General features: G+C 52.8%; 1 protein-coding gene across 1 annotated transcript; it reads right to left on the reverse strand.

The window, feature by feature from the left end:
* On the reverse strand, positions 1-27,916 carry PLEKHM1 (pleckstrin homology and RUN domain containing M1). The gene is made up of 8 exons (XM_034641356.1): positions 27,686-27,916; positions 18,033-18,303; positions 14,425-15,345; positions 12,007-12,152; positions 8,587-8,780; positions 3,730-3,793; positions 3,046-3,203; positions 1-2,225 (listed from the first exon to the last, which is right to left on the reverse strand). The coding sequence occupies exons 2-8, from the start codon at positions 18,034-18,036 to the stop codon at positions 2,114-2,116; spliced, it is 1,599 nt and encodes a 532-aa protein (XP_034497247.1). The 5' UTR covers positions 18,037-18,303; positions 27,686-27,916; the 3' UTR covers positions 1-2,113.

Consider the following 27,916-nt stretch of genomic DNA (forward strand, 5'->3'; position numbering starts at 1 on the left):
GTGAGAAAAATCAGGTCTTTACTGCAAAATCATTCGAAAATCACACTGCAGCAGTACCTTCCACACATCGCAAAGCACTGCTCAGGGCCAGCGCCCCCACTAGAAACAGTTTATTGCATAAAATGGCATTTTAAAAATAGTGTGGGCACCTTTGAGGTTCATGTCAGCTTTCCACTGAAGGTGAGAGGGTCAATCAACTCGTCTGGAGGATTAGCAGCTTTCTGGTACCGGGCAGACGGTTGGTGCTAATGCTACTAGTCCCTGGGCCGCGGCGGCCGCGGGGGCTCCACCTGACCTAAGTGAGCCCTCCAGGGCCGGCCCCGGGCAGCACTGCCCATCCCAGGCCAGCCCCTGGCCACTTGAGGAACGGGGCATCTGCGGCGCTGCTCCGGCTGGGTCTGGGGGAGCATTAATGCTGGCAGTGGGGGTGTGGGACGGGGCCAAGGATCCACTTTCCCATTTAGGAGGCTTTGGGATGCTGGGCATAGGAGCACACCATCTTCCATGACAGGGACAGAGAAGCTGCGTGGCAGCCCTCCCCTCCCCCCTGCCCACCACCTCCTCTGTTCTATTGCACAATTCATCCAGCTCCACAGGGCTGGGCAGGTGACTCAGCAGCCAAATCACCCCAAGGGAGAGGTGGGAGTAGATTCATCTCTTGACAGTAACGGGCAGTCTCCACCTGGGGCCCCCAATCCAAGCGGAGAGCAGACCGGATGGCCAGAGGACCCAGGGCATGGGCTGGGGGTCTGTGGGTCCGGGAGAGATGCGAGAAGGCATCAGAGAAATCACCCCCGAACCACAGGGTCTAAATGTCACTTTCAAAACAACTCCAGGCTCCCACTCTACCCCAAGACCTCCTGCAAAGGCAATCACGCTGCAGGGATGTTTTCCCGTCTCTGGCAGTGCCCCTTCGGGCCAGTCCAGCAAAGCTTTGGGAATTCATGGCTTTGTAAACTGAGGCTAAGCATCCTTCCATGAGGTGGCTCCTCCCGCGTATCCCCGTACATCTCTGCAGCAGGGCTGGCTCTCTTCATGGAAGGACGGCGGTCACCACTCCACAGTGCGGGGCATGGCTGGCCCCTGGCCTGGGCTCACTGCCCTCTCTGGGGGTCCAACGTACATCTGTCCCCGCGGGGGTCAGTCAGGCGGTGGTGTGGGGGGGGGTGTCCTCCTGAGAGCGTGTCTCCAGCAGCCCCCAGCCCATATGGCTGCGTGTCTGCGGTAGGCGAGGAGGGCAAGGGGCTGAGGGGCAGGAAGAGGACAACCCTGGCCTGGACCACGGAGGGTGCAAAGTGCTAACAGTGCTGGTTCCAAGTACTCCCTTCTCCCGCGGGGACCGGGGTCCCACGCTAGGGGAGCCAGGGGGCTTGAGCCAGAGAAAGGTGAGGAGGGCAGGGCAGAGAGAGGAGAAGGAGAGGGAGAGGGAGAGGAAGAGGGCGGTCATCAGGACCCATCCCACCAGCCCCCCGGCACTTTGGCACGTCGCACTTGAGCTGCGGGCAGCGAGTGCCCAGTGCGGGGAGGGGAAGGCCCCCGGTCAGCTGTCGGGCTCTGGCCCAGTGGTGGCCTGCCCGGCCCGCCACCCGCCTGCCTGTGGGCCACATGTCCCCACACATTTGCTCAGCGTGAGAATGCCTGGATTTCTTGGGTGACTTGTATAGGATCAAGAATAAAAAAATATTTTCTGTTGACATATGAAGGGAAAAAAAACCTGCCTTAAAAAACTAGACCTTTTAATCAGGAATGTGGAGTTGAGAACATGCCCAAGTCTTGTGTCCACAGTGTTTGAACACCCCTGATGGAGGCGCCGCGTCTGTGAGGCGAGCGGGGGCCTGATTAGTGCGAAGCTCCCCTCCTCGCTTCCCCTGGGACAAGGGGACATCTGATGGTGTCCCCACCTCTTGGAGCAGACGGGTGGGAGAGGGACTGGGGGACATCATCGAGGGCCTCATCTGGTAGGCTCGTGCTCTGGTCACATCCTCGTCCTCCTGACAGGGGAGACAGCTGTGACACCTTGAGAGGATCCAGGCTGATGCCAGACCCCGCTGGGATGGCCGAGCTGAGCAGGGTGTCCCCGCCCCGTAGTCTTGGGTGGGGACAGCACCCTGGCTTAGGTGAGCGTGCTCTGTTCTTGGTACTTGCGCCGGCGGGCACAGCGAGGGCAGCCCTTCTTCACCATGGCCTGGCAGCTCTGGTGGAAGACGGTCTTGCACTCGCCACACCTGGGGGAGAGCAGCAAGCGTTGCGGGGCTGAGGGGCCAGAGGCTGGCCTGCGATCCCGACCAGAGCCCGCGGGAGGCCGAGCTCCACCCACAACCCAACTCTGTCTACTGCCAGGTAACACCGTGCGACAACGCTCGCCCTCCGCCACATTACAGGCACGGACACTCTGTTCTAATTCAATTTCTGCAGATGCTGCTGGAGACTCATGAAATGATTCCTTGCCTATGTGGAAAACACTCTGCTGTTTAAAAAACTGAGCCCAGGGGCTGAATCTAGGCCATGAGACACCTACTGAAAACGAATGAATGCTCCCACCTGTTCAGTTTTCCACTCCCACCTGGGCTGGAACGGAGGTTTGGTGGATGAATTTTTCCATTGAGAGAACCAGACAAGAACCATCATCACGGCGGGAGAGAACCAGGTGGATGCCACCCGCTGGGTGCCCACTTTGTGCCTGGCCTGTGCCAACACTCCAGGGCAGTCGCTCATTTAGTCCCTCCTCAACCCATTTGTAGATGACAAAACTGAGGCCCCCGCTCAAAGAGGCAGCAAGCTACCTCTTCTCTAGGGAGATAGATAGCTTCCTTGGTCTAGGGAAGGGTCCTTGGAGGGCTCTCTAGTCCCCTGAGCTGGCCCAAGGCTGGCCGTGACTACCCAGGGCATCGGCTGGCCTAGACGACCTCACCAGCCCACACAGCACGGGCACAGACAGGGCGCTCCCTGTACTCCCGCCCCGTGGCGCTGGTTGTGCGCCGTGCCCCGCAACGCTGGGGCCAGCTGGGGGTAGGGGTGGGGCAGCTGGCCAGGTGTCCCGCATACCTGACCGTGGTGTCGAACTCGAAGGGGAAGATGATGTCGTGGTGGTGGCAGATCTGGCAGATGAAGCCGCGCTGGGTGCACAGGTCGCAGTGGTAGACATGCTGGGAGGCAAATCCGATGAGGGCACTGAGGAACCCCGCGTACATCCCGTCTGCGATCTGTGGAGGGCAAGTGCGTGCCGCCAGGCCTTTTGGGCAGCTGTGCCAAGGCTGAGGCATCAGGAAAATGTGGCCTGCTGCTGCTCTGGGCTCTCGACCTGAAGAACGCCCACCCCCAAAGAAATCTCTTCCCACTTGGGCAAGAAAAGCTCCCCAGATCAGGCCGAACGATGCGATTGTCCAGCTCCAGTACGCAGAGGTCACGGGCGATAACCAGCTTGACAGAGGAGACCCAGATCCATGGTGCCCTCCCTCGAGGAAAGGAATGTCCCCAGCTCTAACCCTGGGGCCTCCCCTCCCTCTGCCCTCCAGGTGGACAGACGAGTGCAGTGGCTGGGGAGGGGCTGGGGCGCTCCCGGCCTGGGTTTTGCTGGGGGCTGGCGCTTGGGCACGGCCCAGGAAGCGAGGGGCAGCGAGACACGCAGTGTAAGGGGTGGAAAGCGGCAGCCCCCCTCCCGTAACCCCCTTTCTGATTTCTCTGGGAAGGAGGTCCCCCTAAGAGAGGTCTGGGGGTCGGGAGCCTCACCTGCTGGAGGTCGGCAACGCTGTACTTGTGCGGGGACTCCAAGAGGTAATTCCTGTGGTTGAGCCTTCAAACAAACACAAGAGGCTCTTTATAAGGCTTTCTCCAGCTGGGCCAGCCTGTGTTTGTTTCCATTCCTTCAGCTGCTAACCAGGTACGAATGCCTGGCAGGGCGGGCCCTAAGAGCCCTGTCAGCCGCCTAGGTGGGGACCTGGTCTTCCAGGTGACCTGGGGCAAATTACTCAACCTCTCTGTGCCTCCAGCTTCCTCACCTGAGAAATGTTCTGCGGATTAAATAATTTATTTAAAACATTTGGCACAGTGCCCAGCACACAGTAAACAATGAGTGTTGTCAATGAGTTGACAACACTGTATTGCACACCTGAAATTTGCTGAGAGAGTAGAACTTAAATGCTTTCACCAAAAATCTGTATGTGAGTAGGGAGGGATGGGTATGTGAATGAACCAGATGGGGGAAACCCTTTCACAGGGTATGTACATGCATCAGGCATCAGATCATCATGACGTCCACCTTAAACACCTTACAGTTTTGTCACGTATACCTCAGTAAAGCTGAAAAAATTGCAAAAAAAATTAAAGGTATAAAAAATAAAACGTCTATAAAAAAATAATAACGAGGAGGAGGAGGATGACCAAAGCTAACATTTGTACCAGGAACTGGGCTCAGACCTTTATCCATTAACTCATTCCACCGTCCCGTGGGCTTGGTACTCTTATAATCCCCACTTTGGGAAGAGGGAACAGAGGCCCAGAGAGGTTAAAGAACTTGCCTGCAGTCACACAGCTAGTGAGTAGCAGAGCTGGAGTGTGATTGCAGGAGTCTGGCTCTGGGGCCTGCACCCTCACCCACCCAGTGAGTGCCTGGTGGTGTTAGCTGCTATCACTACGGCCACCGTCACATACCGGGGACAGTGCTTGGGGACAGAAATACATAGGATGTGGCCTCTGCCCTCCTGTCGCCCCTGACCCAGCTGAGGGGCCGTGAAGCATCCGGTTTCAGTGCTCTGTGAGAGGCATGGAGACGGGGCCCAAGTACGGCAGATCTCATTTCACAGAGCGGTGGGGCACGAGGGAGACAGAGACCAAGGTCAGCTCTACTTTCCACCTCAGCAAGGGCAGAGATTCGAGGGGTTCCATCCTGAGGGATGGAGAGTAAACACCCACAGAAACCCCCCTGGGACACTACCTGCCTGCCCTTGCCATGTGTGCCGGTGCGGGTCCTGGGGTTGGGGAGAATGCTCTGAGCCTAAGGAGGCCCCGGAGCATCCGGAATGGGGGCTTGGCCATGCTCCACCCTATGGCCTCAGTCGTGGTCTGGGGGAATGCAGTCCGGAGCAGAGATGACCAGCCCCACCAAGCAGCCCGCAGGCCACGCTGTGCCACGAGGGGTGAGGACACTGCCGACTGGCTGCTCGTTTCACCATGCTGGTTTCCCCAGTAAACTTCCAGCTTTCTGGGAACAGGAAGCCGCCATTTATCACCAGGAAAATGCAAGGGGGGGGTGTGTGTGTGCACAGGCTGTCCCTGAAATGGCAGGAAGGGCGGGGCTCATCTAGATGGAGAGTCGTCTCTGTCATCTGCCCTCTGCCCAGTCATGGAGGCCATGGGGAGCCTCCCTGCGAGCCACTGTCCCCTGGCCCATCACGCGCTCACTGAGGCCTTGCAGGTGCTTTCTCTACAGCACTCAGTTCAAGCAGGAGGGGACAGAGCACTAGCCCCGGGGTAAGATGCCACTTCTCATCCTGCCATCAGGAGAGAAATCCACGCCCCAGGGCCGCTCCAGGACTCCGTTCTCCACCCCGCAATCAGGAGACCCCTCTCTGTCCTCTTCTGTGTGGGGCTGAGTGCCCTGGGGAAGGGGCCCGAGAGATCTGTAGGGCACTCTGGAAGAGAGTGGCAGACAGAGGCAAGGCTGTCCCTTCACTCCTGCAGCCAGTGACAGGGCGGGAAAGGGCGCTGGCAGGGCTGGCAGGGCTGGCAGATCCGCGTTCCAGGCCCAGGCTGTGGGACTCCTTTGAACTCAGGTGCCTCCTCTGCCCCTGCAGGGCGTTTCTAGGATGGCTCCTTCCCAAGGGCCAAGAGGGTGCTCTGGGGCTTCTCTGGCCCCTGGAGACATGTCTAGGCCTGTCCGGGGCTCCCCTTTCTCACAGAGGGCCCAGCCAGAGGGCTGCCACTAGCAGAGGGGACTCCTCCCTGACTTCACTGCTCACACTCAAGGCCTGCCCTTCCTTCTCAACCATTCTGGTCCTCGGCCTCCACTCTGGCCGACTCAGGCCAGGCCTGCTCACTTCCCTGGGCTAATTACTACACCAGCCCCTGGGCCCCGTAGCTGCCCCACTGGGCTTTTCACTTTCTTACTTGCTTACTTTCTTTTTAAAATATTTTATGTTTAAGTAATCTCTACACCCAGTGTGGGACTCGAACTCACAACCCTGGGATCAAGAGTTGCATGCTCTACTGACTGAGCCAGAGGGCACCCCCTAAACTGGCCTTTTTTAAACCCTGGAGAACGCTGACAGTCCTGTGCTCAAAACCCTTCAAAGGGCTCCCCACTGCTGGCAGGATGAATTCAAACACCTTTAGCGGTCTAAATCTAATCAAAACACCTTCACAAGGTCTAGCCTCCACACCCAAGACCCACCTGCACTGAACCCTCCAGGGTCCTGGTGAGCCACACTCCTGTCCCCTTCCACATCACAGGTCCCCTTGAGCCAGGAAAGCTGGGCCCTCCCTTCCCCATTCTTCTCCTGGTTCTTTTGCAAAATCCCAGTTCACTATGTGCATAGGTAAGGGCAGAGTTCTAGAAGCATGTTCTAACAGTACTGATGGTGGTGGGATTAAAGGAGATGTGATCAGACTTCCTGCTTGATTTTTTTATGCTGTTTGAATATTGACTATCTTTATAAAGAAGAAACTTTTTTTTTTTTTTTAAAGAAACGAAAAGAAGAAAAGAAAATGCTGCAAACCCTCGGCTCAGATGCCATCTCCTCTGGGAGCTTTCTTGACCCACGGGCCCTGAAGAGGGTGGGTCAGGTGCTTTCCCTCACGGTGCGAGTCATGCTGACCCAGGGCCATCTGTCTGCCTGTGTCCTTCCCCAGACTCCGAGTCCCTCACGGGGTCCTCACCACAACTCCAGAAGGCCGCACGAGCACAGGGATTACTAGCCCATTTCGTAGACAAGAAAGCTGAGGCTCAGAGAAGTGAACCAATCTCTCTGAGTCACACAGCAAGTCTGAGGCCGGGCAGAGGCTGCTCCCGAGCCCTTTCATTTTCCCCATGCTGCTTCCAAAATGGGACCTCCACTGGCCTTGCTCTCTCGAAGCTGGGAGGCTGCACAGCAGGCCAGCAGTGCTGCTGTGCAGGTATGGGTACTGCAGGGTCAGGGAGACAGAGGCAGGGCAGCCCAGACAGGTCAGTAAGGCCGAAGAGCACACAATCTGAGCAAGGCGGGGCCAGGGAAGTGAGGCCAGCACCCAGGACCCACCCTGCAGGCACCTGGTCTGCTCAGGTCCACAGAAGATCCCCTCTACTAGAAGGTGGTGACAGATTTCACCACCCTGATTGGGGGGGGGGGCTGGAGGGCAGACTCTGGAGCCCTGAATCCTAGAATCTCAGAAAGTGAGATTCACTCCAGTGATCACCCACCTGATGAGCACGTGATGATCACGACAGGCAAGGCCTCCCTGGGAAGTAGCCTGTGAGGGTCCCTCATGGTGGCCGCCAGAGGACTTTCTGTCCTTTCAGGCCCTGTGCAGACCAGGGCCCAGCTGGCTGTTCTGGGAGCCTATGCCTCAGAGAGAGCTCTGTGCAGCAGCCCCCTCGAGAGCCCCAGGGGACCTGTACTGGGCACTGCCCGGGCCCCACACAGCCATGCAGGAACGGCCCCGGGAGAACACGAACCAGGAGCTCAGAGCTGCGGCCCATCAGAGGGGTGGTCTCGGTGCCAGACCCGTGCGGGGGAGTGGCTGGGGGCAGGGGCGAATGTGGAGGGGCTGCTGAGCTGCTCCAAGTGCCCAGACACCCAGCCACAAGCCCACAGGACAGTAGGCACCCACTCCTCCACCTGGGGTCTGCCCTCCTGAGGATGGAAGGAGAGCCCAGCCCCAAGGCCGTGGCCTGCACGAGGAGGCGTTTATGATGGGCCCAGAAAGACACGAAGTCCATGCTGCAGCAAAGCATCGTCTCCCAACCCTGAGCAGGCCCCTAGGCTCCGGGGCTGAGAAGCTTCTCAAAGGGCATGCTTAGGGTCCCACCCTGATCTTGCCCTCTTTTGAGGATTTTGGGAGGGATGCTGTGCTGGACAGCAGCAAAGCAGCCATGGAGGGAGGGCTGGGTAGGGAGGGGCTAGGGCAATACCGCCCTTGCCTCCCAGCTTCCTTACCACACTTCCCTCTTCCCTCCTGGTACCTGCCCCCCCCCCCAGTTCTGTTCTTTCCATGTATGGGGACTTCGTTCATGGCTTGTGCACACTCTTCGTTCTGTCTGGATCACTCTCTCCTGAGTCTCTACTTCTTTCTAAACTCCGGCTCATTCTTCGGTCTCACCTTATTTGTCCGTTCCTCCAGGAAGTCCTCCCTGCTCTGCCCTCCCCCAATCCGCTTAACTGGCCCACCTCCGTGGCCCACAAACCTGGGCACTCAGAATGTTCTCAGTAAATACTTGTTGAATGAATGAATCCATGAACAAATAAAAGCCACTCTCAAAGCATGTGGTCATTTCCCAAACCGAGTGGGAAGGTGATTTCTGCCCAGCCCTGGCATTTCTCCCAAGAGGGTGTCCTGTGTGGGCGCCGGCTGTGTGCATGTCAGTGTGTGTCCGTGTGTGTCCAGGATGCTCACCTCTTGCTCAGCTCCTTCAGGGCCCCACTTCGGCACAGGCCCAGGTAATCGCCCAGAAGCTTCAGCTGCTCCCGGAGCCTCCGGATAACGTGCATCTGCTCCACGTGCTCGTACAGCGAGGCGTTCACCAGCTGCAGATTGATGAGGGGCTGGACCCGGATCTGCGTCAGGAACTTCAGGGCCTGCCGGCAGATCTGGAGCCCACCAGACAGTGGGGATGGGACAGGTTGACCACTGGGGGAGTGCCTCTGGGACAGGCGCAGTCTTACCTACTCACTCCCTAGCCACACCCCCTCCAAGGGGACCATCTTCATTTGACGGATGAGAGAACTGAGGCTTGGGGGTGAAGGGACCTGGCCTAAGTCCATAGCTCCTTAAAGTCAACATCTGAACCCAGGTAACCTCACGCCCAAACCCACTCCCCCTCCACAGCACCAGCTGCGGCCCCTCTCCCCCTGGGCCCACAGACCCTTCCCACTCCTTCCTGTCCGCCCAGCCCCTATTTTCCTGCCTCACGGAAACAGCCGCAGGAAGCCACAGATCAGACACAGCTTAACGAAGTTTCCCGAGCCCCCCCCCGCCCGCTCTTGGCAGCAACACCAACCAGGGCTCCCCCAAGTCCCTGTGTGGAGGTGAGTGATCAATCCCAGCCTCTCCCAACTCACAGGATGTTGAGCGCTCCTCCCTCAGCCCTGCCCCTTGTGCCAAAGCCGCTTAGTGAGGACCAACTATGTGCCAGACGGTGGGCTGAGGATCTCAGCCACATCCTGTCCTCATGCTTATGACAAGCCAATGCGGAAGGTGCCAACATCCCTATTTTATAGATGAAGAAACTGAGGCTCACAGAAGCTAAAGTGGCTTGTCCAATCCACCTGCAGAAAGTGGAGCCCAGCTCTAAACTGAGGTGTGGTCTCTGCACACTTGGCCACCTCCCTAACTAACGAGAAGCCCCACCCCCTTCAGTCTCCTCCTCGCTGTGACAAGAAGGATGGACGAGCTGAGATGTTCTTCACCAGAAGCTATCGTGCAGTGGTTAGGAGTCGGGCTTTCAAGTCAGAATGGAATTTGAATCCTGGCTCTACCACTTCCTAGCAGCGTGAACTGGTGATACTTATTTAACCTCTCCGTGACTCAGTTTTCTTGCCTGTAAAATGGGGAGAATAAAAGCACCTCCCTTATGGGATTATTTTGAGTTTAGATTAAAAACACGTAGGGGCGCCTGGGTGGCACAGTGGTTAAGCGTCTGCCTTCGGCTCAGGGCGTGATCCCGGCGTTGTGGGATCGAGCCCCACATCAGGCTCCTCTGCTATGAGCCTGCTTCTTCCTCTCCCACTCCCCCTGCTTGTGTTCCCTCTCTTGCTGGTTGTCTCTATCTCTGTTGAATAAATAAATAAAATCTTTAAAAAAAAAAAAAAAACACGTAGCACACCCTCAGGAATGGGAGCCGCCTGCAGACTCCGAGTGCCCGTGCGGCCCAGCTATCCTCTGAAGTGTGGGGGACGCAACGGGGCCCTCGGGAGATGGTCACACTGGGGGTTTGGGAGCCTCTAGCCTCCCGTCATCCAGCTCCACTGCCATCTCTTGCCTCCCCCAGCAATGGACAACCCCTTTCCCCATTTCCCAGAGCCCAGAAGTGCCAGCCCCCCCCGGCCGGTGGGTAGCCGAGCAGCAAAGGCCCGGGGACTCTTCTCAGATGGCTCATCTCTATCCCCGGCCCAGCCCTTCCCACGACTCAGCTTCAGGCCTTGGGCGAGGCTCAAATGAAATCACACACAGGAATGCGTGCTGAAAACTGCCAAGTGCCGCGGACCGGCAGGAGCTTCCTGCCCCAGGACTGTTCCTGGCCTGTGGGCTTGCAGGAGACGGGCAAGAAAGGAGCCCCAGTCCCGGGCTGACATCCTGCCAAGCGCCAGCCAGGCCTTGCACAAGTGGGTCAGCCAGTGGTAACAGTGAACAATAAGGCCCCTAACTCACGAGCCAGCCACTTTCTATTTCGAATGTTCCTGTCTTTCCCAGGCCATGTCTTTGAGAGAGTGAGAACTGGGTATTTCCTGATCTCGGATATGCCAAGAAAAGTACTGTCATTTCTCGATGGGAAAAGGAAGTAGCACAAGGATTACAGCAATGAATAGGAAGATGGCTTAACAAGTGTCCAGATGTTGTAAATAGTGAGTGTGTTTTATGGCCAAAGAATTATTTGCATTTGTGGTGGTTCTGAGGTTTAATATTCTACATGGAGTTAGTTAAATACTTACCACTGGGGGCAGGAGTGGGGACAAGGTAACCGACCAAAAAGCCAAAGTGAAGCTAATGTCCTGGGGGTTCCAGTCCCCAGCAAGGTGGAGGATGGGGTGGCACTGAATCTGACAGTCACGGTCCCTGTGCTCTGATGACACATCTGTGGCCAGAAGGCCTGGGTCTCGAGAGAAGTAAATAACTTCTTCTTTGTGCTTCTGTCTTCAGCAGAAATCTGTGCCTCTGGGGAAAAGCTAAGCTTGTGCTCCTGAGGCAGGCCCTGACCCAGTGAATTAGGGGCCGGGCCGAAGGTGTGACAGGCCTCGGGAGAAAGAAAGGCCACTAACATAGGGCTCTAAGACACGGTAGGTCTGTCCCCGTTAGTCCTCACACAGCCCTGGGGCACACATTTATTAATCCCTCTTTACAACGAGGAAACTGAAGTCAAATATTGGCTACTGGTAGCACAGCTAGGTAAGCGGGTAAGCTCAGGTGGAGAAGAGGAAAAGTGAAAGATCTTGGAACACATCTAATTCAAAAGCATTTGGTGAACATAAAAAAGCACTGAAGACTAAGTGATACTCAGTGGACAATGCAGATTATAAAGCAGTATGAGTCCAGTGTGATCCCAACTTTACAAATGTGTGTAAACAGATCCACAGAGAAGGCTGATGCTCCAGGGGGAAGTACAGCTGGTTGTGAGCCCACCCATCCACCCACCCATCTACATCCATCTACCCACCCACCCATCTACATCCATCTACCCACCCATCCGCTTATCCACCCTCATCCACCCATCCACCATCCATCTACATATCTAATCTATCCTAATTATCCTACCTTATCTACCTATCTCTATCTATGTATCTGTGTATCTATGTATTTATCTATCTGGTTGCTGGTGCCTTACACAGTTTAGTCTGTAGCCATGGGGAGCTGCAGAAAACGATCCTCAGACCTCCAGCTGAGGACCAAGGCAGGCACTGACAGAGCTCTGCCCAGGGGCTATAGACCACATTTTTTTCTTGGTTGGCTCTCCCCCATCATGGGGCCTGAACCAGTGACCCGGGCTTCCCTAGAGCCAAACTCCTCCACACAGATGAAGAGCAGCAGCAAAGAAGAGCGACCACTCCCCTGTCACTCAGCAGCCCTGTGTGACCACAACAGGCTGGCCTCAAGGCTTACCGGACGCTTGGTGAGGTCCCAGTTGTGAATGATCCTGGCTGGAATCACCGAGGCATCGTCTTGGTGGCAGATGTCACAGTAATAGAGGCCAGAGAAGGCACAAAGCTTGGGTCGTACAAACGAGAACCCAATCTGTCGGGAGCAGCCTGGGGAGAAGGATGGTGCAAGAGTGAGCAGTGGTAGGGCCAGAGTCTTCGATCAGCGCAGAAGTTACTAAGCAGAAGGACCTGCTCTTTAAGGAAGGGCTAGATTAAAAAGGATACAAAGATAAAACAACCCTTACTCATAGCATACCGCTCAGAAACAACCCCATTTGTGTTTACCACAGAACCCTGTTAACAATTGTTACCATTTTACAGCTGAGGGGACCGGCCCAATCACAGGATGACGACACGGCACAGCTGGGCACTAGACTGAGGCTGGGTGTCTGCTAGCGCCCACACCCGCTTCTACCTAGCCACCTGTGTTCAATGTTCCCACTGCTTGCTCACCCATGCCAACCTCCTGAAGGTCTACCCTTCCACTGGGGCCCAGAAACGGAAGCGACCAAGTCTGGGCCTCAGTCAGCAGGGTAGGAGCTGGGGACCTGGAGCTGGGGACCTGGAGCCGGCCACAGGGAGTAGGGTGGGCGAGCTGGACGGAGGCAAGGGCAGTCTGGACATTGCCTGGTGCCAGCTCGGAGTCAGAGATGCCCAATACCTCGGGACAGTGGGGCAGGGTCCAGCTTCAGCCCCTCTGCTAGAGGTCCCTCTGGACCAGCAGGCAGTGAGAAGCAGAGCGGGGTATGCCCAGGGCGAAGCAAAGGCCTGGCTCCAATCCTGAGCACATGCCTGCCTCCTACAGGGCCAGGGGAAAGAGTCCCTCTGGCCTTGAGACGAGAAGGGCCAGCTCTTCTGTTTCCTAGCTGCCTCATCCTAACTTTCACTGAATTGTTGCAAGGTTCCATCGTGGTGTCTGTAAAATTCAGCTGTTACTTGCTCTTCTGTGGGGCGATTATGAAGTTTAAATGAGAGGAGATTTTGAAAGTGCCTTGCACACTATGAATACAGCCAAATGGCAGCTGTGGGTGTGAGCTTGGCCACGGAGCTGTGCTTGAAGCAGGAAGGAAGCCCAGGCTCCCCAGATTCAGTCTTGGCCCAGGGGCTGGCGGGTGACAGGTGCAGCGAGAGCCAGCATTCACACCCACCGGGGGACCCTCCTCACAGGCCTTGGGGGCTTAGCCTCCTCCCTGACCCCAACACCCACAGGCTGAAGGTGCAAAGTGTGAGTGTTAGGGGTTGGCGGAGGGAGGGGGCGAGCAGGGACTTGAACATGTTTCTGCAGGAAGAAAACCGCAGACCACTTCCTTCCAGATGCCCGAAGCGGACTTTCCCCCTCTAGTCCCACAGGCTCCGGCCGACAGGACGGCCCTCAGACGCCCCGTAGCCATGTCTCCTGCTGCAGTGCTCTGTGGCAGGGCAAAGTCCTCACTGTTCGCTGGGAGCACCCAAGGGGACAGAAATGGGTGTCTGGATTGGGGAGAAGCACTGAAAATGGAAAGTAATCCGTGGACTATCTCACAGCCTCGAAAAGCAAGGGAGTGGAGAGGGCCTAGCTCTAGCCAGGTCCGAGGACTGACAAGGTCCTCATTGGGCTCTACCTCGGACAGGTACTATGAGGAATCAATGAAATAACCCAAATAAAGCAGCTGGCTCAGTGACCCCCCTCACCCCCCGGCAGAAGAATCAGGTCTGATGACAGTAATGATATAACAGGTGTACGAACTTGGAATAACATCCGTAATACATTCTGAAGCAGGAAAAAAGAAGCTGCAGAACAATAGAGATAGCTGTGCTGTCTCCAGCAGCGGCCACAAGTCGCAGGTACCCATTTCAATTTAAATACTTGTATGTTAAACTGACAAATTCAGTTCCTCCAGCCACACTGGCTACATCTGGAGTGCTCGGGAGCCACGCGTGGCTTGTAGTTACCATACTGGACAGCAGAGATCTCGCATATTTTCATCATCAGAGAAAGTTCTATTGCACAGCCCTGAGTCGTACGAGCCCACTTTTGTGACTGAGAAAGACCATGTGCACTTGCAAAAGCATGCAGAGATCTTTGGAAGGGCGCCACAGCCCTGCTCCAGCACTATGGTAATGTGACAACGCAGGGGGTGGAGCGCACAGCTCCCTGGATTGAGCTCCCTGAGCGAGAGCAGCACCCAGCAGAGCTGCCACCCCCGTGGGCCGACCTCCGGCCGGGGTGCTGGCCCCTGTGGCTGCTGGGGAGAGGCAGGGGCTATGTGCTGCCACAACGCCGGGGAGGCATGGGGGCACGTGCAGGGAGCCAGGAAAGGGCAGAGAGCCTACATCAGGAACCCCACCCGAGGCAGAGGGAGGCGGGCGCGCTGGGGGTGGTGGGATAGCGAATGGGCACCTGCACAGAAGCAGCCTTGTGAGTCCAGGCCTTTCTCTGTGGGGATGGCCGCCAGGTACTGCAGGAGGAAGCCGTTCTCCCGCGTGGCAAACTTCAGCACCTCCTGACAGTTTTCGTCCAGACTCCCGCCCAGGGTCACGGCCTCCTCGGCCGTCTCCAAGTAGGACGCCAGGACCTTGCGCACCAGATCCCTCCACAGGGCAGCCTCCTCGGCGCTCCCAGCCTGCAGCTTCAGGACGGCCTTGGCTGTGATGATTTTGAAGAAGGAGGGGCCCCCAAGGCTCGTGTCTGGCAGGATGTCTCGGATGGTCTCAATTCCATGGCTGTCACTTAACATCTTCTCGTTGTTTCTCACTCGGAAGCATTTCAGGGACTCCAAGGAGAGGGAAAAAATATAGGGCACCCAGGTCCTGTCCATGTACAGGTACAGAAGGGATTCTTTGATAGCGTCTGGCTCGGGAACCTGGGCAGAGGACCAACAGAACTGTGTGCCCTGGAGGGTTTCGGGCTCGGGAAGCAGGTCTGGCGGGGAGGGAAGGCCACTCTGGGGGGCGTCTGGGGGGTCATCAGGCTGCTCCGGGTATTGGATGTTCACCCACTCATCCTCTTGCTGGGGCCGGCACTTCTGCAGGGCCTCCCGCACCCGGTCCAGCCAGTCCTCCGCTTCGTCCTGGGAGGAGGCCCGTAGGGCCAGCTTCCTGCCGGAGAAGACCAGCTCAAAGCGGCCATCACTGTGTGCTGGCCCCATAGACTCGCAGCGCAGCAGCGAGCACGTCTCCACGCAGGTGCGCTCCTCGGTGTTCAGGTAGAGGCGGAACTCCAGAGGGGACAGCTCGCAGAAGAACTCCTTCCAAATGCCCATGGCCCCCCGGCGCTCCACGGTGCCCAGCTTCATGAGACCCCGGAACGGGTTGGACAGTCCTGGGGGCAGAAAGAGACACTTTAGACGGTGGGCCATCCCTCTACCTCCTGAGGCCCTGCGGTGGGTGTGGACAGTGACTGTCACGAGAATAGTTTCTGAGTTGCCTTCCTCCCATCCTCACCCTCTGCTGTTGACCTTGTTCCTGAATTTTACTGAGACAAAGCACTCAAAAGATTACCTCCGCAGACTGCTCACTACGGCATCTGTGCCCACAGTCTGACCTCCCCCTTGTCACTAGGGACAAACTGACGGCTCAGTCTGAGGCCAACCCCTCTGTTTGCGCAGGGGACCCCTCCCCCTAGCTACTCAAGGACAAGGACGTCTCTCCAACAACCCTCCCTCCCTCTTCCATATCACTGCTTTCTCCCTTCCCTCCCGGATCATTCCCACCGGCACACAAACATGCTGTTATTTCTGCCATCTTTAAAAATAGCTTTCTTGATAGCACTCACATCTCTAATTACCACCCTGTTCCTCCATCCCCCTTTACAGAAAACCCCCTGAGGCGGTATCAAAACTGTCTCTAGTTCCCCTGCTCCCATTTCAGTCAGGCTTCTGTCCCCTCCTTCCACTGAAACTACGTGGAAAGCCCCATACCCTCCTTGTCACCAAATCCAAAGGCTAATCCTTGGTCCCCATCGGGCCGGACCCGCCGGCACCACTGGACACAGCTGAGCCACCCCTCCCTCCCCTGGCTGCGGAGGCGCCACTCTGGATCCTCCTCTGCCCTAATGGGCCACTCTTCTGTGCCCTGGGCTCGCTCCCCCTTCTCTCCCTGACATTGCAACACCGGAGGACCCCAGAGCTCAGTCCTGGGTCCTCCCCTCCATCGACACCCACTCCTACTTGGTCTTGCCCACTTGCAGGGCTTTATGCCAATAAGGCCCCAGTTTTTATCTGTGGCCTGAACCCCGACCCTGAACCTCAGATTCAGATCCCCACCTGCTCCGTGTACTAGTATCTAATAAGCACCTCAAAGCTGACAGGCCCGAAAATGAATTCCTGATCCTCCCACTGCAAACCGGCTTCTCTCCCTACATTCATCTCAGAAGTGGCACACTGTTACCTTCCAGCTGCTCGGGCTAAAAACCTTGGAGTTATCCTTGATGTCCTTTCTTCCACACCCCACATCCAGTCCACCTGCAAATCCCACTGGCACATCCGGAACACCCTGCTTCTCACCACCTCCACCGTTACCACATGGGCTCAGCTGGCTGTCACCCCTGGCCTGGCTGATGGTGAGAGCCTCCTGGCTGCTCTCTCTCCCTGAGGTCCTTCAACGTATGAGCCAGGATGACTCCTCATTTAAAGGAAGTCAGATCACGTCCCTCTGCTCCAAACCCTGCGATGGCTGCCATCTTGCTGAGAACGAAAGCTAACACCCCTTGTGTGGCCTGCAAGGCCCACCGTCACTCTGCCCTCATCTCTAACCACCCCTTCCCCATCTTGGTGTCCCAGACACGTGCCCAGTGCAGGGGCTTTGCATTTGCTCCCCTGCTTGAGACACAAGGGTCGCCTCGCGCCTTCCTCCCTCCCTCCCTTCACATCTCCTCAAAGCCACCTTATTTGTGACGGCTTCCTTGGCCATATGAAATAGTACACTCCCCACCTTGGTACTCCCCAATTTACTGCTCTCCATCGCAATGATCATCACCAGCCCATACTATACATTTACTTGTGAATCATCTTATTTCCTGCCTCATGCACTAGGATATAACTTGGTGAAGACAGAGACTTTGTTTTGCTTCCTGCTGTGTCCCCAGCGCCTAGAACAGTCTGGCACCTCACAGATAACTAACTGCTAAATGAGCGCCTGCCTAACTACCACACACTGCTCAGCTCTCCCCATTTCGTAGGGGTCTGCCACCAACCGGGGGTCCAAAGGACACGCTGTTCTCTCTTCCAGCCTGGACTAGCCTTGGAGACTGCAAACAATTGTGTGAGGTCTTCCTACCCTTCAGGGAACCTGACGGCCTAGGCATGAAGCATACCTTCTCTGGCACGGTTACAATCACCATGTGGACTTAAAGAAAAACCTAAGAGAAGCCAATATGGAGACCAGTGCTCTACCCATACTCCCCAAGCTAGGAACCTGGACAGAATTGTTTGCTGGGTCACTGCAGACACAAAATGAGACGAGAAAGAGAGTGACTCCAGGGCATACTTTTTTGCTTAGGGGGGTTATGGAAAAATTAGGTTATGGTTATTGACCGCTTTCTAGAATTTCACAGGGCACGGAAATCGAGTTGGCCTGACTGTAAACAGCACAGAGAGGACGCTAACCAGATAGCAGAGCTGATACACTCCACCAGAGCTGTTCGACAAACCATCCAAGATAAAGGCCTTCTTGGGAAGGGACATTGAAATGCCTTCGAGAGGCAGGGTTTGCTCTGGGCTCCAGGGAGAACCCAGGGTTTTGTATTATCATATGACTTCAGGGAAAAAGTTTCAATATTTCAACATATGAAACAGGTTTTTGAGCATTATCTTCTTGAGATTTTTTGAGAAAATACAGTACTTTTCCTAAAATGGTTTCCTGAATTACTCAGCAAGGGTGCTCCTTATTACACGTGGGGCGGAGGTGCTGCCTGTGAGAAGACACCCCCCGCAGGCTGTCAGCCCCCCTCTCTGGGGGGCCCGGCCCGGCCCTGCACGGGGAGGTCGCTGGAAGCTCGCGGCCGCCTACCCATCTGCCGGCGGTGCACCACCCTGAAGGGCTGATGCTCTGGCACCGCGGCTGCCCTGTTCTTCCTGCCTCCTGGGTAAGGCACACAGGCTTTGTCTAAGGCCCCCGTGGAGAAGCTTTTTCTTGGTCCTTGAGAAAAATGCTGGACGAGACCAGGCCTCGATTCTGGCGTCCCTCCGGAAGAAGCCACGGAGCGTTCTGAGGGGCTCTCTGGGGGCGGCTCCTGGGGAGGCCGGTAGAAGTCGTCCTCGGAGATCCAGCTCTTGCTTTTCTAGTGGGAAAGGAGTGAAGACAGGTTTGTTTCTTTCTTTCTTAAAGATTTTTAAATTTATTCATTTGAGAGAGAGAGAGAGAGAAAGCACGAGTGGTGGTGAGGGGCAGAGGGTAAGCAGACTCCCAGCAGAGCAGGGAGCCGGATGTGGGGCTCCATCCCAGGACCCTGAGATCATGACCTGAGCCGAAGGCAGACGCTTCACCGACTGAGCCCCCCAGGTGCCCCCAGAGGTTGTTTTTGAAGCTTTTTACGAACATCTTCACTGAGACACAATTCACCTATCACTGAATTAACCCACTTCAAGTGTATGGTTTAGCAGTTTCAGTGTGTTCACCGAGTTGTGCAACTATCACCACAATCTAAGTTTAGAACGTTTCACGACTCCAGAAAGAAAGCCCATGCCCATGAGCGGTCACTCCCCATTTCCCCTCAACTGTGCCGGTTCTGGGCAATAATCTACTTTCTGTTTCCATAGATTTGTCCACCTGGACATTTCACATAAATGGAATCTTCTAACACATGGTCTTTGTGTCTGCCTTCTTCCCCTTAGCACCACGTTTTTCAAGGTCTGTCCACGTTACAGCAGCTGTGAGTACTTCATTCCTCTTCATCACTAGATGGTAACCCAAGGTGCAGACGTACCACACTGTTTCTGTGTTCACTAGCTGACAGGCATTAGGGCTGTTTCCCCTTTTGGCAGTTTTGAATAATGCTGCTGTGAACATTCATGTCCAAGATTTTGTGTGGATGTATGTTTTCCATTTCCTTGGGCACACACCTGCGAGTGGAACGGGTGGGTCATATGGTAATTATGTCTAACTTTCTGAGGAATTTCCAAACTGTTTTCCTAAGTGGCTGCACCATTTTACATTCCCACCAGCCATGTATGAGAATTCCAATTTCTCCGCATCCTCTCCACCATTTTTGCCATCTGTGTGTCTGCTGACAGCCATCCCGATGGGTGTGAAGTACCATCTTGTGGTTTGGGTTTGCAATCTTCCCAATGTCTAATGACACAGCAACCTTTCTTGTGCTTCGTGGACATCGGTCTTGCTCTTCGGAGAAATATCTATTCAAATCTTTTGCCCATCCTTAAATTGGTTTGTCTTTTTGTTCTTGTGGTATAGGCTGAATTGCATCCCCCACAAAGATATGTTAAAACCCCAACCCTCAGTATCTCAGGACGTGACCTTCTTTGGAAGTAGGGTTGTTGCAGATGTAATTAGTTAAGATGAGGTCATGCTAGGGGAGGGTGAGTCCTTCATCCAGTGTGATCAGTGTTCTTATAAGAGGAGAAAAGACACACACACACACACACACACACACAAAAGAATCCAAGTGAAGACAGACACAGAGCGAGAAAGCCACATGATGACAGAGGCAGAGCTTGGAGTGATGGGTCCTCGAACCAAGGAACACCAAGGATTGCTGGCAACCCCCAGCTGAGAGAAGGGCGCAGAACAGATTCTTTCTCAGGACCTCCAGAAGATTCCTGCCAACATCTGGATCTGGGACTTCTAGCTTCCAGAACTATCAGAGAACACATTTCTGTTGTTTTGAGCTATTGAGTTTATGTTACTTCATTACAGAGGCCTTAGGAAACAAATACAAATTGTAAGGGTTCTTTACATACTCTAGGATACATGGGATACTAGGCCCATACAATATACATGGTTTGCAAATAATTTCTCCAATTCTGGGGGCTGTCTTTTCACTTTCTTGGTGGTGCCCTTTGAGGCACGAAATTTTAAAATTCTGCTTAAGTCCAATGTATCTATTTTTTCTTTTGTTTCTGCCTTGGGTGTTATATGTAAGATGCCACTGTCTTAAGCCAAGGTTGCAAAGATTTGCTCCTATGTTTTCTGCTAAAAGCTTTATAGTTTTAGCTCTTACATTTAGGTCTACAATCTATTTTGAATTAATTTGTGTGTATGGTGTGAGGAAGGGGTCCACCTTTATTCTTTTGCATGTGGATATCCCATTATCCCAGCACCAGTTGTTGAAGGGCTGTAGAATTTTTCAGCCCTGCTTACAGGGTTTGAGATGAGGAAGGCATGGGTGAGCAGGACCCAGAGTCCTCACTGGCCACCTCTGCTGGGGCTCCTCACTTCTAAGCAGGCCCCTGAAGCCCCAGGCAGCCAGGCCCTGCCCCTTCCCTTCTGTTGCTGTCCGAGCCTGAAGTTGCTCGCTGGCTGGGAGAGGTGGGGTGGGTCTGGGATCAGGGGATTGTAGGAATGGATTTTAGCTTTTTTTTTTTTTCTTCATTATTTCAAGGGCTCCCTGCCTTTCTGTGCCTAAGCATGGGCGGGCAGAGGCAAGAAGCTGGTTGGACTGCCCTAAGTGGCTGTCTATATAGAGGAAATGACTCACACAAGGGGTGGGCCCAGCCCAGCTGTTTTGTTAAGTGTCACTAACCTCACCCTGAAGTTGTTATTTCCAACCCCTAAATCAGATTGCCCTCCTTGCTCCCAGAGACATGGAAGGGAAACAGGGCTGGGACTGCTCTAGAAGGGTCAGTTTGGCTGGTTTAATCCATTCTGATGCTATATGGATCCTTAAGCTAAGAGTGGAGAGCTCTGAGTCAGGAGTGTGGGGGCCTCACAATGCTGGGCCTCCAGGGCTTCCTCCAAAACCCCTCAGAATTAGCAGGTACTTCCTTCTGCCAATGACAGAACAATGTGTCAATCAGGGTGGCTACTTGAGGACCATCTACAACACAGGATTCTGAACAAAGCCTGCCTAGGCCATAGAGACCCAGGGGAGCTCCCTGAGGAAAATGGACAGGAGGAGCCTCACAGAGCCTGGTGTACATACCTGGGAAGTCTTGTGGCCTCCCAGCCCCAGCTAATGGCTCCAATGGGAGAGACCACTATTCCCTAAGCCTCGGCTCCGGGGTCGTCCATCACCTCCTCCTGGAAGCTTTCCTTACTATTCCCCAGTCTACACTCCTCCCGCATCCCAGCTGGGTCAGGGACCCCTCTGACTTCCCATGGCATTCTTTGTCTACCCCCAGCCTAGCACCTATAAAGCTGTTTGCAATTTTTCCTTTTTCTTTATGCCTGGCACAGCGTTATAACAGATGAGGGACTAAATCTTGACTATCCAAATGTCTTTAGTATGAAATAAGTAGGGTGGGGCAAGCGGACTGGAAGGAAGGAGACAAATGTGAATTGTGAGGTGATGTATGTTCATTGGTGAGGGTTTCTCTCTCCGAGGAGGCGAGGGAGACTACTAGGAAATGTTCAGACACAGTCCAGTGGCCACAGGTCAGCCACCAGGAAATGATACTCCAGAGAAAATCTTTTGTTCTCTTAGGCAATAGAGAAAAAACAGTGGGAACACTGGGTCCTTGGAGCTTTTGTGCACAGGCCTGGACGGAGCTCCAGCCCCCGCCATGAAGTGGGGAGGGCAGAGCGCACCACTGTCGCCCTTCTCCCTCCCCTTTCCTACCACCTTCCTACCTTCTGCTCACCCAAGGCCCCACATCTGGCCAGTTCCCTGCCCCTTTAACAGTGGGGGAAACCACCACCGACCAAGGGTCTAAGCCAGAGCAGCGCCTGAAGCTAGCGACCCAAGTCAGAGTTACTGAAGGTACAGGATGCTGTGAACAACAGCTAAGTCTCAGAGGGGAGTCTGGCTGAGGAGCGAGACACTAGGTGTCTGTACTGCTTTCAGAAAAAGCGCTTTTTGTACAGTCTATCCTTGTTACATCAGGCAAAGAGATTTTGCCTGTACTCCTGTCTGTAGGAGGGGACCACATGCCATAGGCAGTGATGAGGGGACCACATGCGGGCAGTGATTAGTATGAAGTTTTAGAATTCAAACTGTCCTCTGGAGTGAAACTGAGAAATCAATTCACAACCTCCCAGACTCCACAAATAAAAGTCCTCTTAGCTCCCCCATGGCCTGCTCCTTTCCTTCCCAGTACTTGTCACCAGCGTAATTATGACATGGGTAATGTCTTGTCTAATCCAGTGTCTGTCCCCAAGGAGCAGGGCCCTTTTCCATCCTGTTCCATCACTGTACCAAGCATGGTGCTTGGCCCAGAGCAGAGCCTTTGTGTTGAGTGAATTTAAAATAATGTTGTTTTTTTTTTTTTTAAAGAAACACTGAATGGCTCTCAAGGTTATACAACTCAACAGTGACCACCCTCTACTCCCTGCACTGTCCACCCCATGCCACCCAAGTGTCAAATAAATAGCAGTGACTAAGCGCCAGAAGCACAGAAAGAAGAGAACTACAGAGGCGACACACAGGGCAGGGCGCCACCCTGTCCAAAGGCTGGCAGTCCGCTGGGCCAGCGCGAGCAGGCGGGCTGCACAGCAGGGCCCAGAGGCTGTCTACTGAGTGGGTCCTGTGACTCTGAGCAACTCGACTCCCGTGAGGCCTGTAGGGAGGCAGAGCTTATCCTGGTCAGACCAACCTGCCCACCCCAAGCACTTGATGGCGAACTTCTCAGTGTAAACTTACAAGTTAGCATCTCGAGAGTCTCTGAAGAGTTCAAGAACTATTAATTATGCCTCTACTCTCCCAGGTACAGTGCTCGGAGCTAACATTACAGAAGGGAGCAGACACGTTCTTTCATATCATGGAGCTGATATTCAAGTCCAGAGTCACAAAATAAACAAGCAGACAACCTGAGAGACAATATTATTTCACACAGTGATGAGTGTTATAAGCAAAGTAAAGCAGGCAAATGGGAAAGGGAGTCTCTGGGGACGGTACTTTTTGAGGCAGGGTGCTCAGGAAAGGCAGAGACAAAGGCGAGGAAAACGAGCAAGCCAGGCAAGATGGAACAGCAAATGGAAAAGCCTGGGGCTGGAAGGAGCTTGTTTTGTCAGAAGCTGCAAGGAGGCCAGAGAGTCAACACTCGGTGAGCAGAGGAGGAGCTTGGGTGACAAGCTGCCCTGTCCCATCAGCTCTCGGACCCTGGCAAGACAGGATGTCTGAGCCAATGCAAGACAAGTCAGATCCTGGACAGGAGTGAACTCAACTTGGTAAATGCCACTCTGTGGAGCCCTGCTGGGGCACACAGCCATAGACCCTAGGGACAGCCCTCTGCTGCCAGCTCAAGCCAGGGGCTGCGGAGCCTTTCTTCTTCGCTGATCAGAGTGTGGTGACAGTCATCTGCTCATAACCTTGACCCTGTGATATTCTGGGCCCTGATGCAATCTTCAGGATAATAAAAATGAAGAATGTGACCCTCACTTATACAGTGACATGATTTATAAAGTCAGTCAATAAATGGTGCTAGTCCATCATATATTCATATGGAAAAATAGGACTTTTGACTCCTACCTCACACCATACACAAAAATTAATCCCACAGGGATCATAAACCTAATTGCAAAAGGTAAAACAGTAAAGCTTCCAGATGAAAATACACGGGTTTTCAGAGCCTCACAGCTTTGGGTAGATGAAGAGTTTTAAAAATAGACACAAAACATATTAACCACAGAGAGGTCAATAAATTGAAGATCATTAAAACCAAGAACTTCTATTCCATAAAAGATACCATTAAGAGATTTAAAAGGCAAGCCATAGACTCAAAGAAGACATTTGCTATATGTATATATGCTATGTATTTTTTCTCCAATAAAAGACCTATCCATAATACATAAAGAGCCCCTACAAATAAATAAGGAAAATACAACTCAATTTAAGAATGAAACAATGACTTAAACACTTTCAAAAGAGGACTGGCCAATAAGGAAACGAAAAGGTATCAAAATCTTTGGTCATCAGGGAAATGCAAATTAAAACCACAGTGAGGGGCGACTGGGTGGTGCAGGGGGTTAAGCATCCGACTCTAGGTTTCAGCTGAGGTTGTGATCTCAGGGTCCTGGGATCGAGCCCTGCATCCAGCTCTGAGCTCACCGAGGAGTCTGCTTAAGACCCTCCCTCTCCCTCTGCACCCCCCAACATGTGCGCATGTGCTCTCTCTCAAATAAATAAAATCTTAAAAACAAAACAAAACAAAACACCATGGTGAGATACCACTACATACCTTTTAAAGTGGCTAAAAGTAAAAAGACTGATGATACCATTGGCTAGGATAAAGAGCTATGAAAATGCTCACGTATTGTTAGTGTGAGTACAAGTCAGCACAAGCACTGTTAGAAAATGCTTGGCAGTATCTACTAAAGGTAAACATATGCCTACCCAATGACCTGACAATTCCATTCCTAGATATATACCCACAGAAATGAATACAGAGGTTCACCGAAAGACAGTGCAAGACTGTTCACAGCAGCTTTCGTCATAATAGCCAAAACCTGGAAACAACCCAAATGTCTGTTAGCAGGAGAACGGATAGATGCACTAGGATATAGTCTTACAATGGAATACTACAGAACAATGGAAAAGAACAAACCACAGCCTCATGCTAAATGCACAGGTGAATCTCACAGACAAATGCTCAGTGAAAGAAGCAAGAGTACATATTGTATGATTCCAATGATATGAATGAAGTTCAACAACAGGAAAAATGAATCTATGGGGCTAGAGGTCAGGATGGAGGCTTCCTTTGCAGGGGAACAATGCGAGAAGGCAGGAAAGCAATCTGGTGGGCTGGAAAGGGTCTATATGTTATTTATTTGTTTTTTAAAATGTTATTTTAAAAAAGATTTTATTTATTTGAGAGAGAGAGAGCACAGGCAGGGTGAGTGGCAGGCAGAGGGAGAGGGAGAAGCAGGCTGCCCGCCGAGCAGGGAGCCTGATGAGGGGCTCAATCCCAGGACCCAAGGGTCTATATTTTAATGGATGGTGGTTACAGACTGTACATCACGTAATAATTATTCACTGAGACATGTACTGAGGATCACTTTACATCACTCCTCAAAAACCTTCTAAAGGAGGAAATTATAGTCTTTTTAACAAATGTGCTAGTACGACTGGCTATTCATATGCAAAAGCATCAAGCTGGACCCCCATCCTTACACCATATACAAAAACCAACTCAAAATGGATCATAGATCTAAACAGAAGAGCTAAAACTATAAAATTTTTAGAAGAACACATAAGAGCAAATCTTTGTGACCTTGAATTAGGAAATGGGCATAGATATGACACCAAAAGCACAAATGACGAAAGAAAAAAACCAGATAAATTGGACGATGTCAAAATGGAAAACATTTGCACTATAAATGATACCATCAAGAAAGTGAAAAGACAACTCACAGGATGGGAGAGAATAGTTGCTAATTATATATCTAAAAAGGGTATAGAATCCAAAATATATAAACAACTATTATGACTCAATAATAAAAAGACAAAAAAATCCAATTTAAAAATGGGCCAAGGTTTTGAGTAGACATTTCTCCAATGCAGATATACAAATGGCCAAAAGGCACATAGAAAGATGATACTTGACATCATTAGTCATTAAAGCAAAGCAAATCAAAACCATAATGAGATACTACTCCTCACCCCCTAGGATAGCTGTAATAACAATTTTTACAGAGACAATAAGATCTGTTGGTGAGGAGGTAGAGGAAAACACTGCTGGTGGGAATATAAAATGGGGTAGCTGCTTTGGAAAACAGTTTGGCAGTTCCTCAAAAGGTTAAATATAGAGTTACCATGTGACCCAGAAATTCTACTGCTAGGTATGCACCCAACACAATTAAAAATATATATCCACCAAAAACTTGTACATGAATGTTCACTGCAGTATTATTGGTAATAGCCAAAACACGGGGCAAAAACCTTCATCAACTGATGAAAGACAAAATAAAATGTAATGTGTTAATGCAACGGAATCTACAATGAATTATTACTCGCTGAAGTACAGATCAGGCTACAACAGGGATGAATCCTGAAAATGATATGTTAGTTGGAAGAAGCCGGTCACAAAAGATTAAATATTACATGATTCCACTTTCATGTAATGTCCAGAATAGCAAATCTATAGACAAAGGAGATTAGTCGTTGCCAGGGGATGAGAGGAGTGAGGCCAGGGGAAAGAGAGTTGGATGGGAGTCACAGCTAATGGCGAGGGGTTTCTCTGATGGGGGATGAAAATGTTTTCAAGTTAGATTGTAGTGATAGTTGCACAACTTTGCGAATATATGAAAAAAATGGAATTACACACTTCAATTAGGTGAATTATGTTGTATGTGAGTTATATCTCAAAAAAGCTGTTAAAAAAAAGGGGTGTGTGTGTGTGTGTCTCCTAGTCTATTTCACGGCCTTGGCCCCATCCTGAGTACAGGATCCGGAAGCTACAGGCCAGATGAGAGACGTGCATGGATGGAGCTGAAAAAGCAAGACTATCTCCCAACATGAACCCCAGACAGCAGCTGGGATAAACTCTGGGCTTTGTGTGTCCATGCGCACACGGGCATACGACTTCCGATCCCAGCTGTTCATGACACAAGAACAAATGTGAAATGGCAAAAGAGCTTGGGTCCACAGCTTTGACGATAGTTCTCAAGCCTCTGACCCACGGCTCTGCCCAGAAGATTCCCAGGGCTGGCTTCCCTCAGGTTACCAACAAAGTAGACTGGCTTATATTAGAACAGCACTGCCTAACGGAAATAGAATCCCAGTCACGTGTGTCATTTCAAATGTCCTACTAGCCACATTTTCAAAATGTAAAAAGAAACAGGTGAAATTAATTTTGATATTTAACCCAATATATCAAAAATATTTTCATTTTAACATGTCATCAATAAAAATTTATTGGGCTATTTTTTTTTAAAGATTTTATTTATTTATTTGACAGAGATAGAGACAGCCAGCGAGAGAGGGAACGCAAGCAGGGGGAGTGGGAGAGGAAGAAGCAGGCTCGCAGCGGAGGAGCCTGACGTGGGGCTCGATCCCACAACACCGGGATCACGCCCTGAGCCGAAGGCAGACGTAACCGCTGTGCCACCCAGGAGCCCCTGGGCTATTTTTTTTTTCATACTAAGTCTTCAAAATCCAGTGTTTATTTTACACAGCTTATCTCAGTTTGGACTAGCCACATTTTAAGTGCTCATTCAGCAGCCACGTGTGGCTCACGGCTGCCATATTAGACAGTCAGTTCTAAGTCTGGTTCATGGTGCAAGATGAGTATTCTCAAAGCCTGATATTTTAGAAAATACGAATTTAAAAATAACAAGCGCTAAGGAGGAAACCAAGGCTCAGTGAGGTGAAGCAGCGGTTAAGAGCAGAGCCTACGGCCAGATGAGAATGATCTTCTCCACAGGGTCGACGTGAAATGACAAGAGACACCTACGGGAAGGGACTAGCACAGTGCCTGGCTCACACTGGCCAAGAGACATGAGGGGCTGATGAGGAGAAGGCAGAGACCGCTCGGGGTCAAGAGCCGGAGATACCCTGCCCCAGCTCTGAGACGTTTCCCCAAGGCCTCTCCCTGAAAAGCGTGCACACTCACCGGACTGGTGGGTGAGGACACCCCGAGGCTCCGCGCAGCTCCGTCATCCTCCGGGGGCTTCTGCTGGCCGCTCCCCTGGCCCTCTGCTCTGGCCGCCTCTCGCACAGGACTGGCAGGCGGCTGGGCCGAAGCGCTTTCCGAAGGGCCAGCGTGGGCAGTGCCTGACTGCTGCAAGCCCAGGGCGCCGGATGCCCTGCGCGGGCGGCTCCTGCTGGCGGTTCCCCTCTTGAG

This window comes from Ailuropoda melanoleuca, chromosome 13 (genome assembly GCF_002007445.2).
Source record: "Ailuropoda melanoleuca isolate Jingjing chromosome 13, ASM200744v2, whole genome shotgun sequence".
Taxonomy (NCBI): Eukaryota; Metazoa; Chordata; class Mammalia; order Carnivora; family Ursidae; genus Ailuropoda; species Ailuropoda melanoleuca.

Excerpts from the sequence above, each read along its gene's own strand:
- PLEKHM1 (XM_034641356.1), bottom strand. Across the intron at positions 12,153-14,424 it reads ACAAGGCTGCTTCTGTGCAG|GCTGCTCCCGACAGATTGGG; the intron begins GTGCCCATTCGC and ends CCTTCTCCCCAG. Across the intron at positions 3,794-8,586 it reads CTGAAGGAGCTGAGCAAGAG|GCTCAACCACAGGAATTACC; the intron begins GTGAGCATCCTG and ends GTTTGTTTGAAG.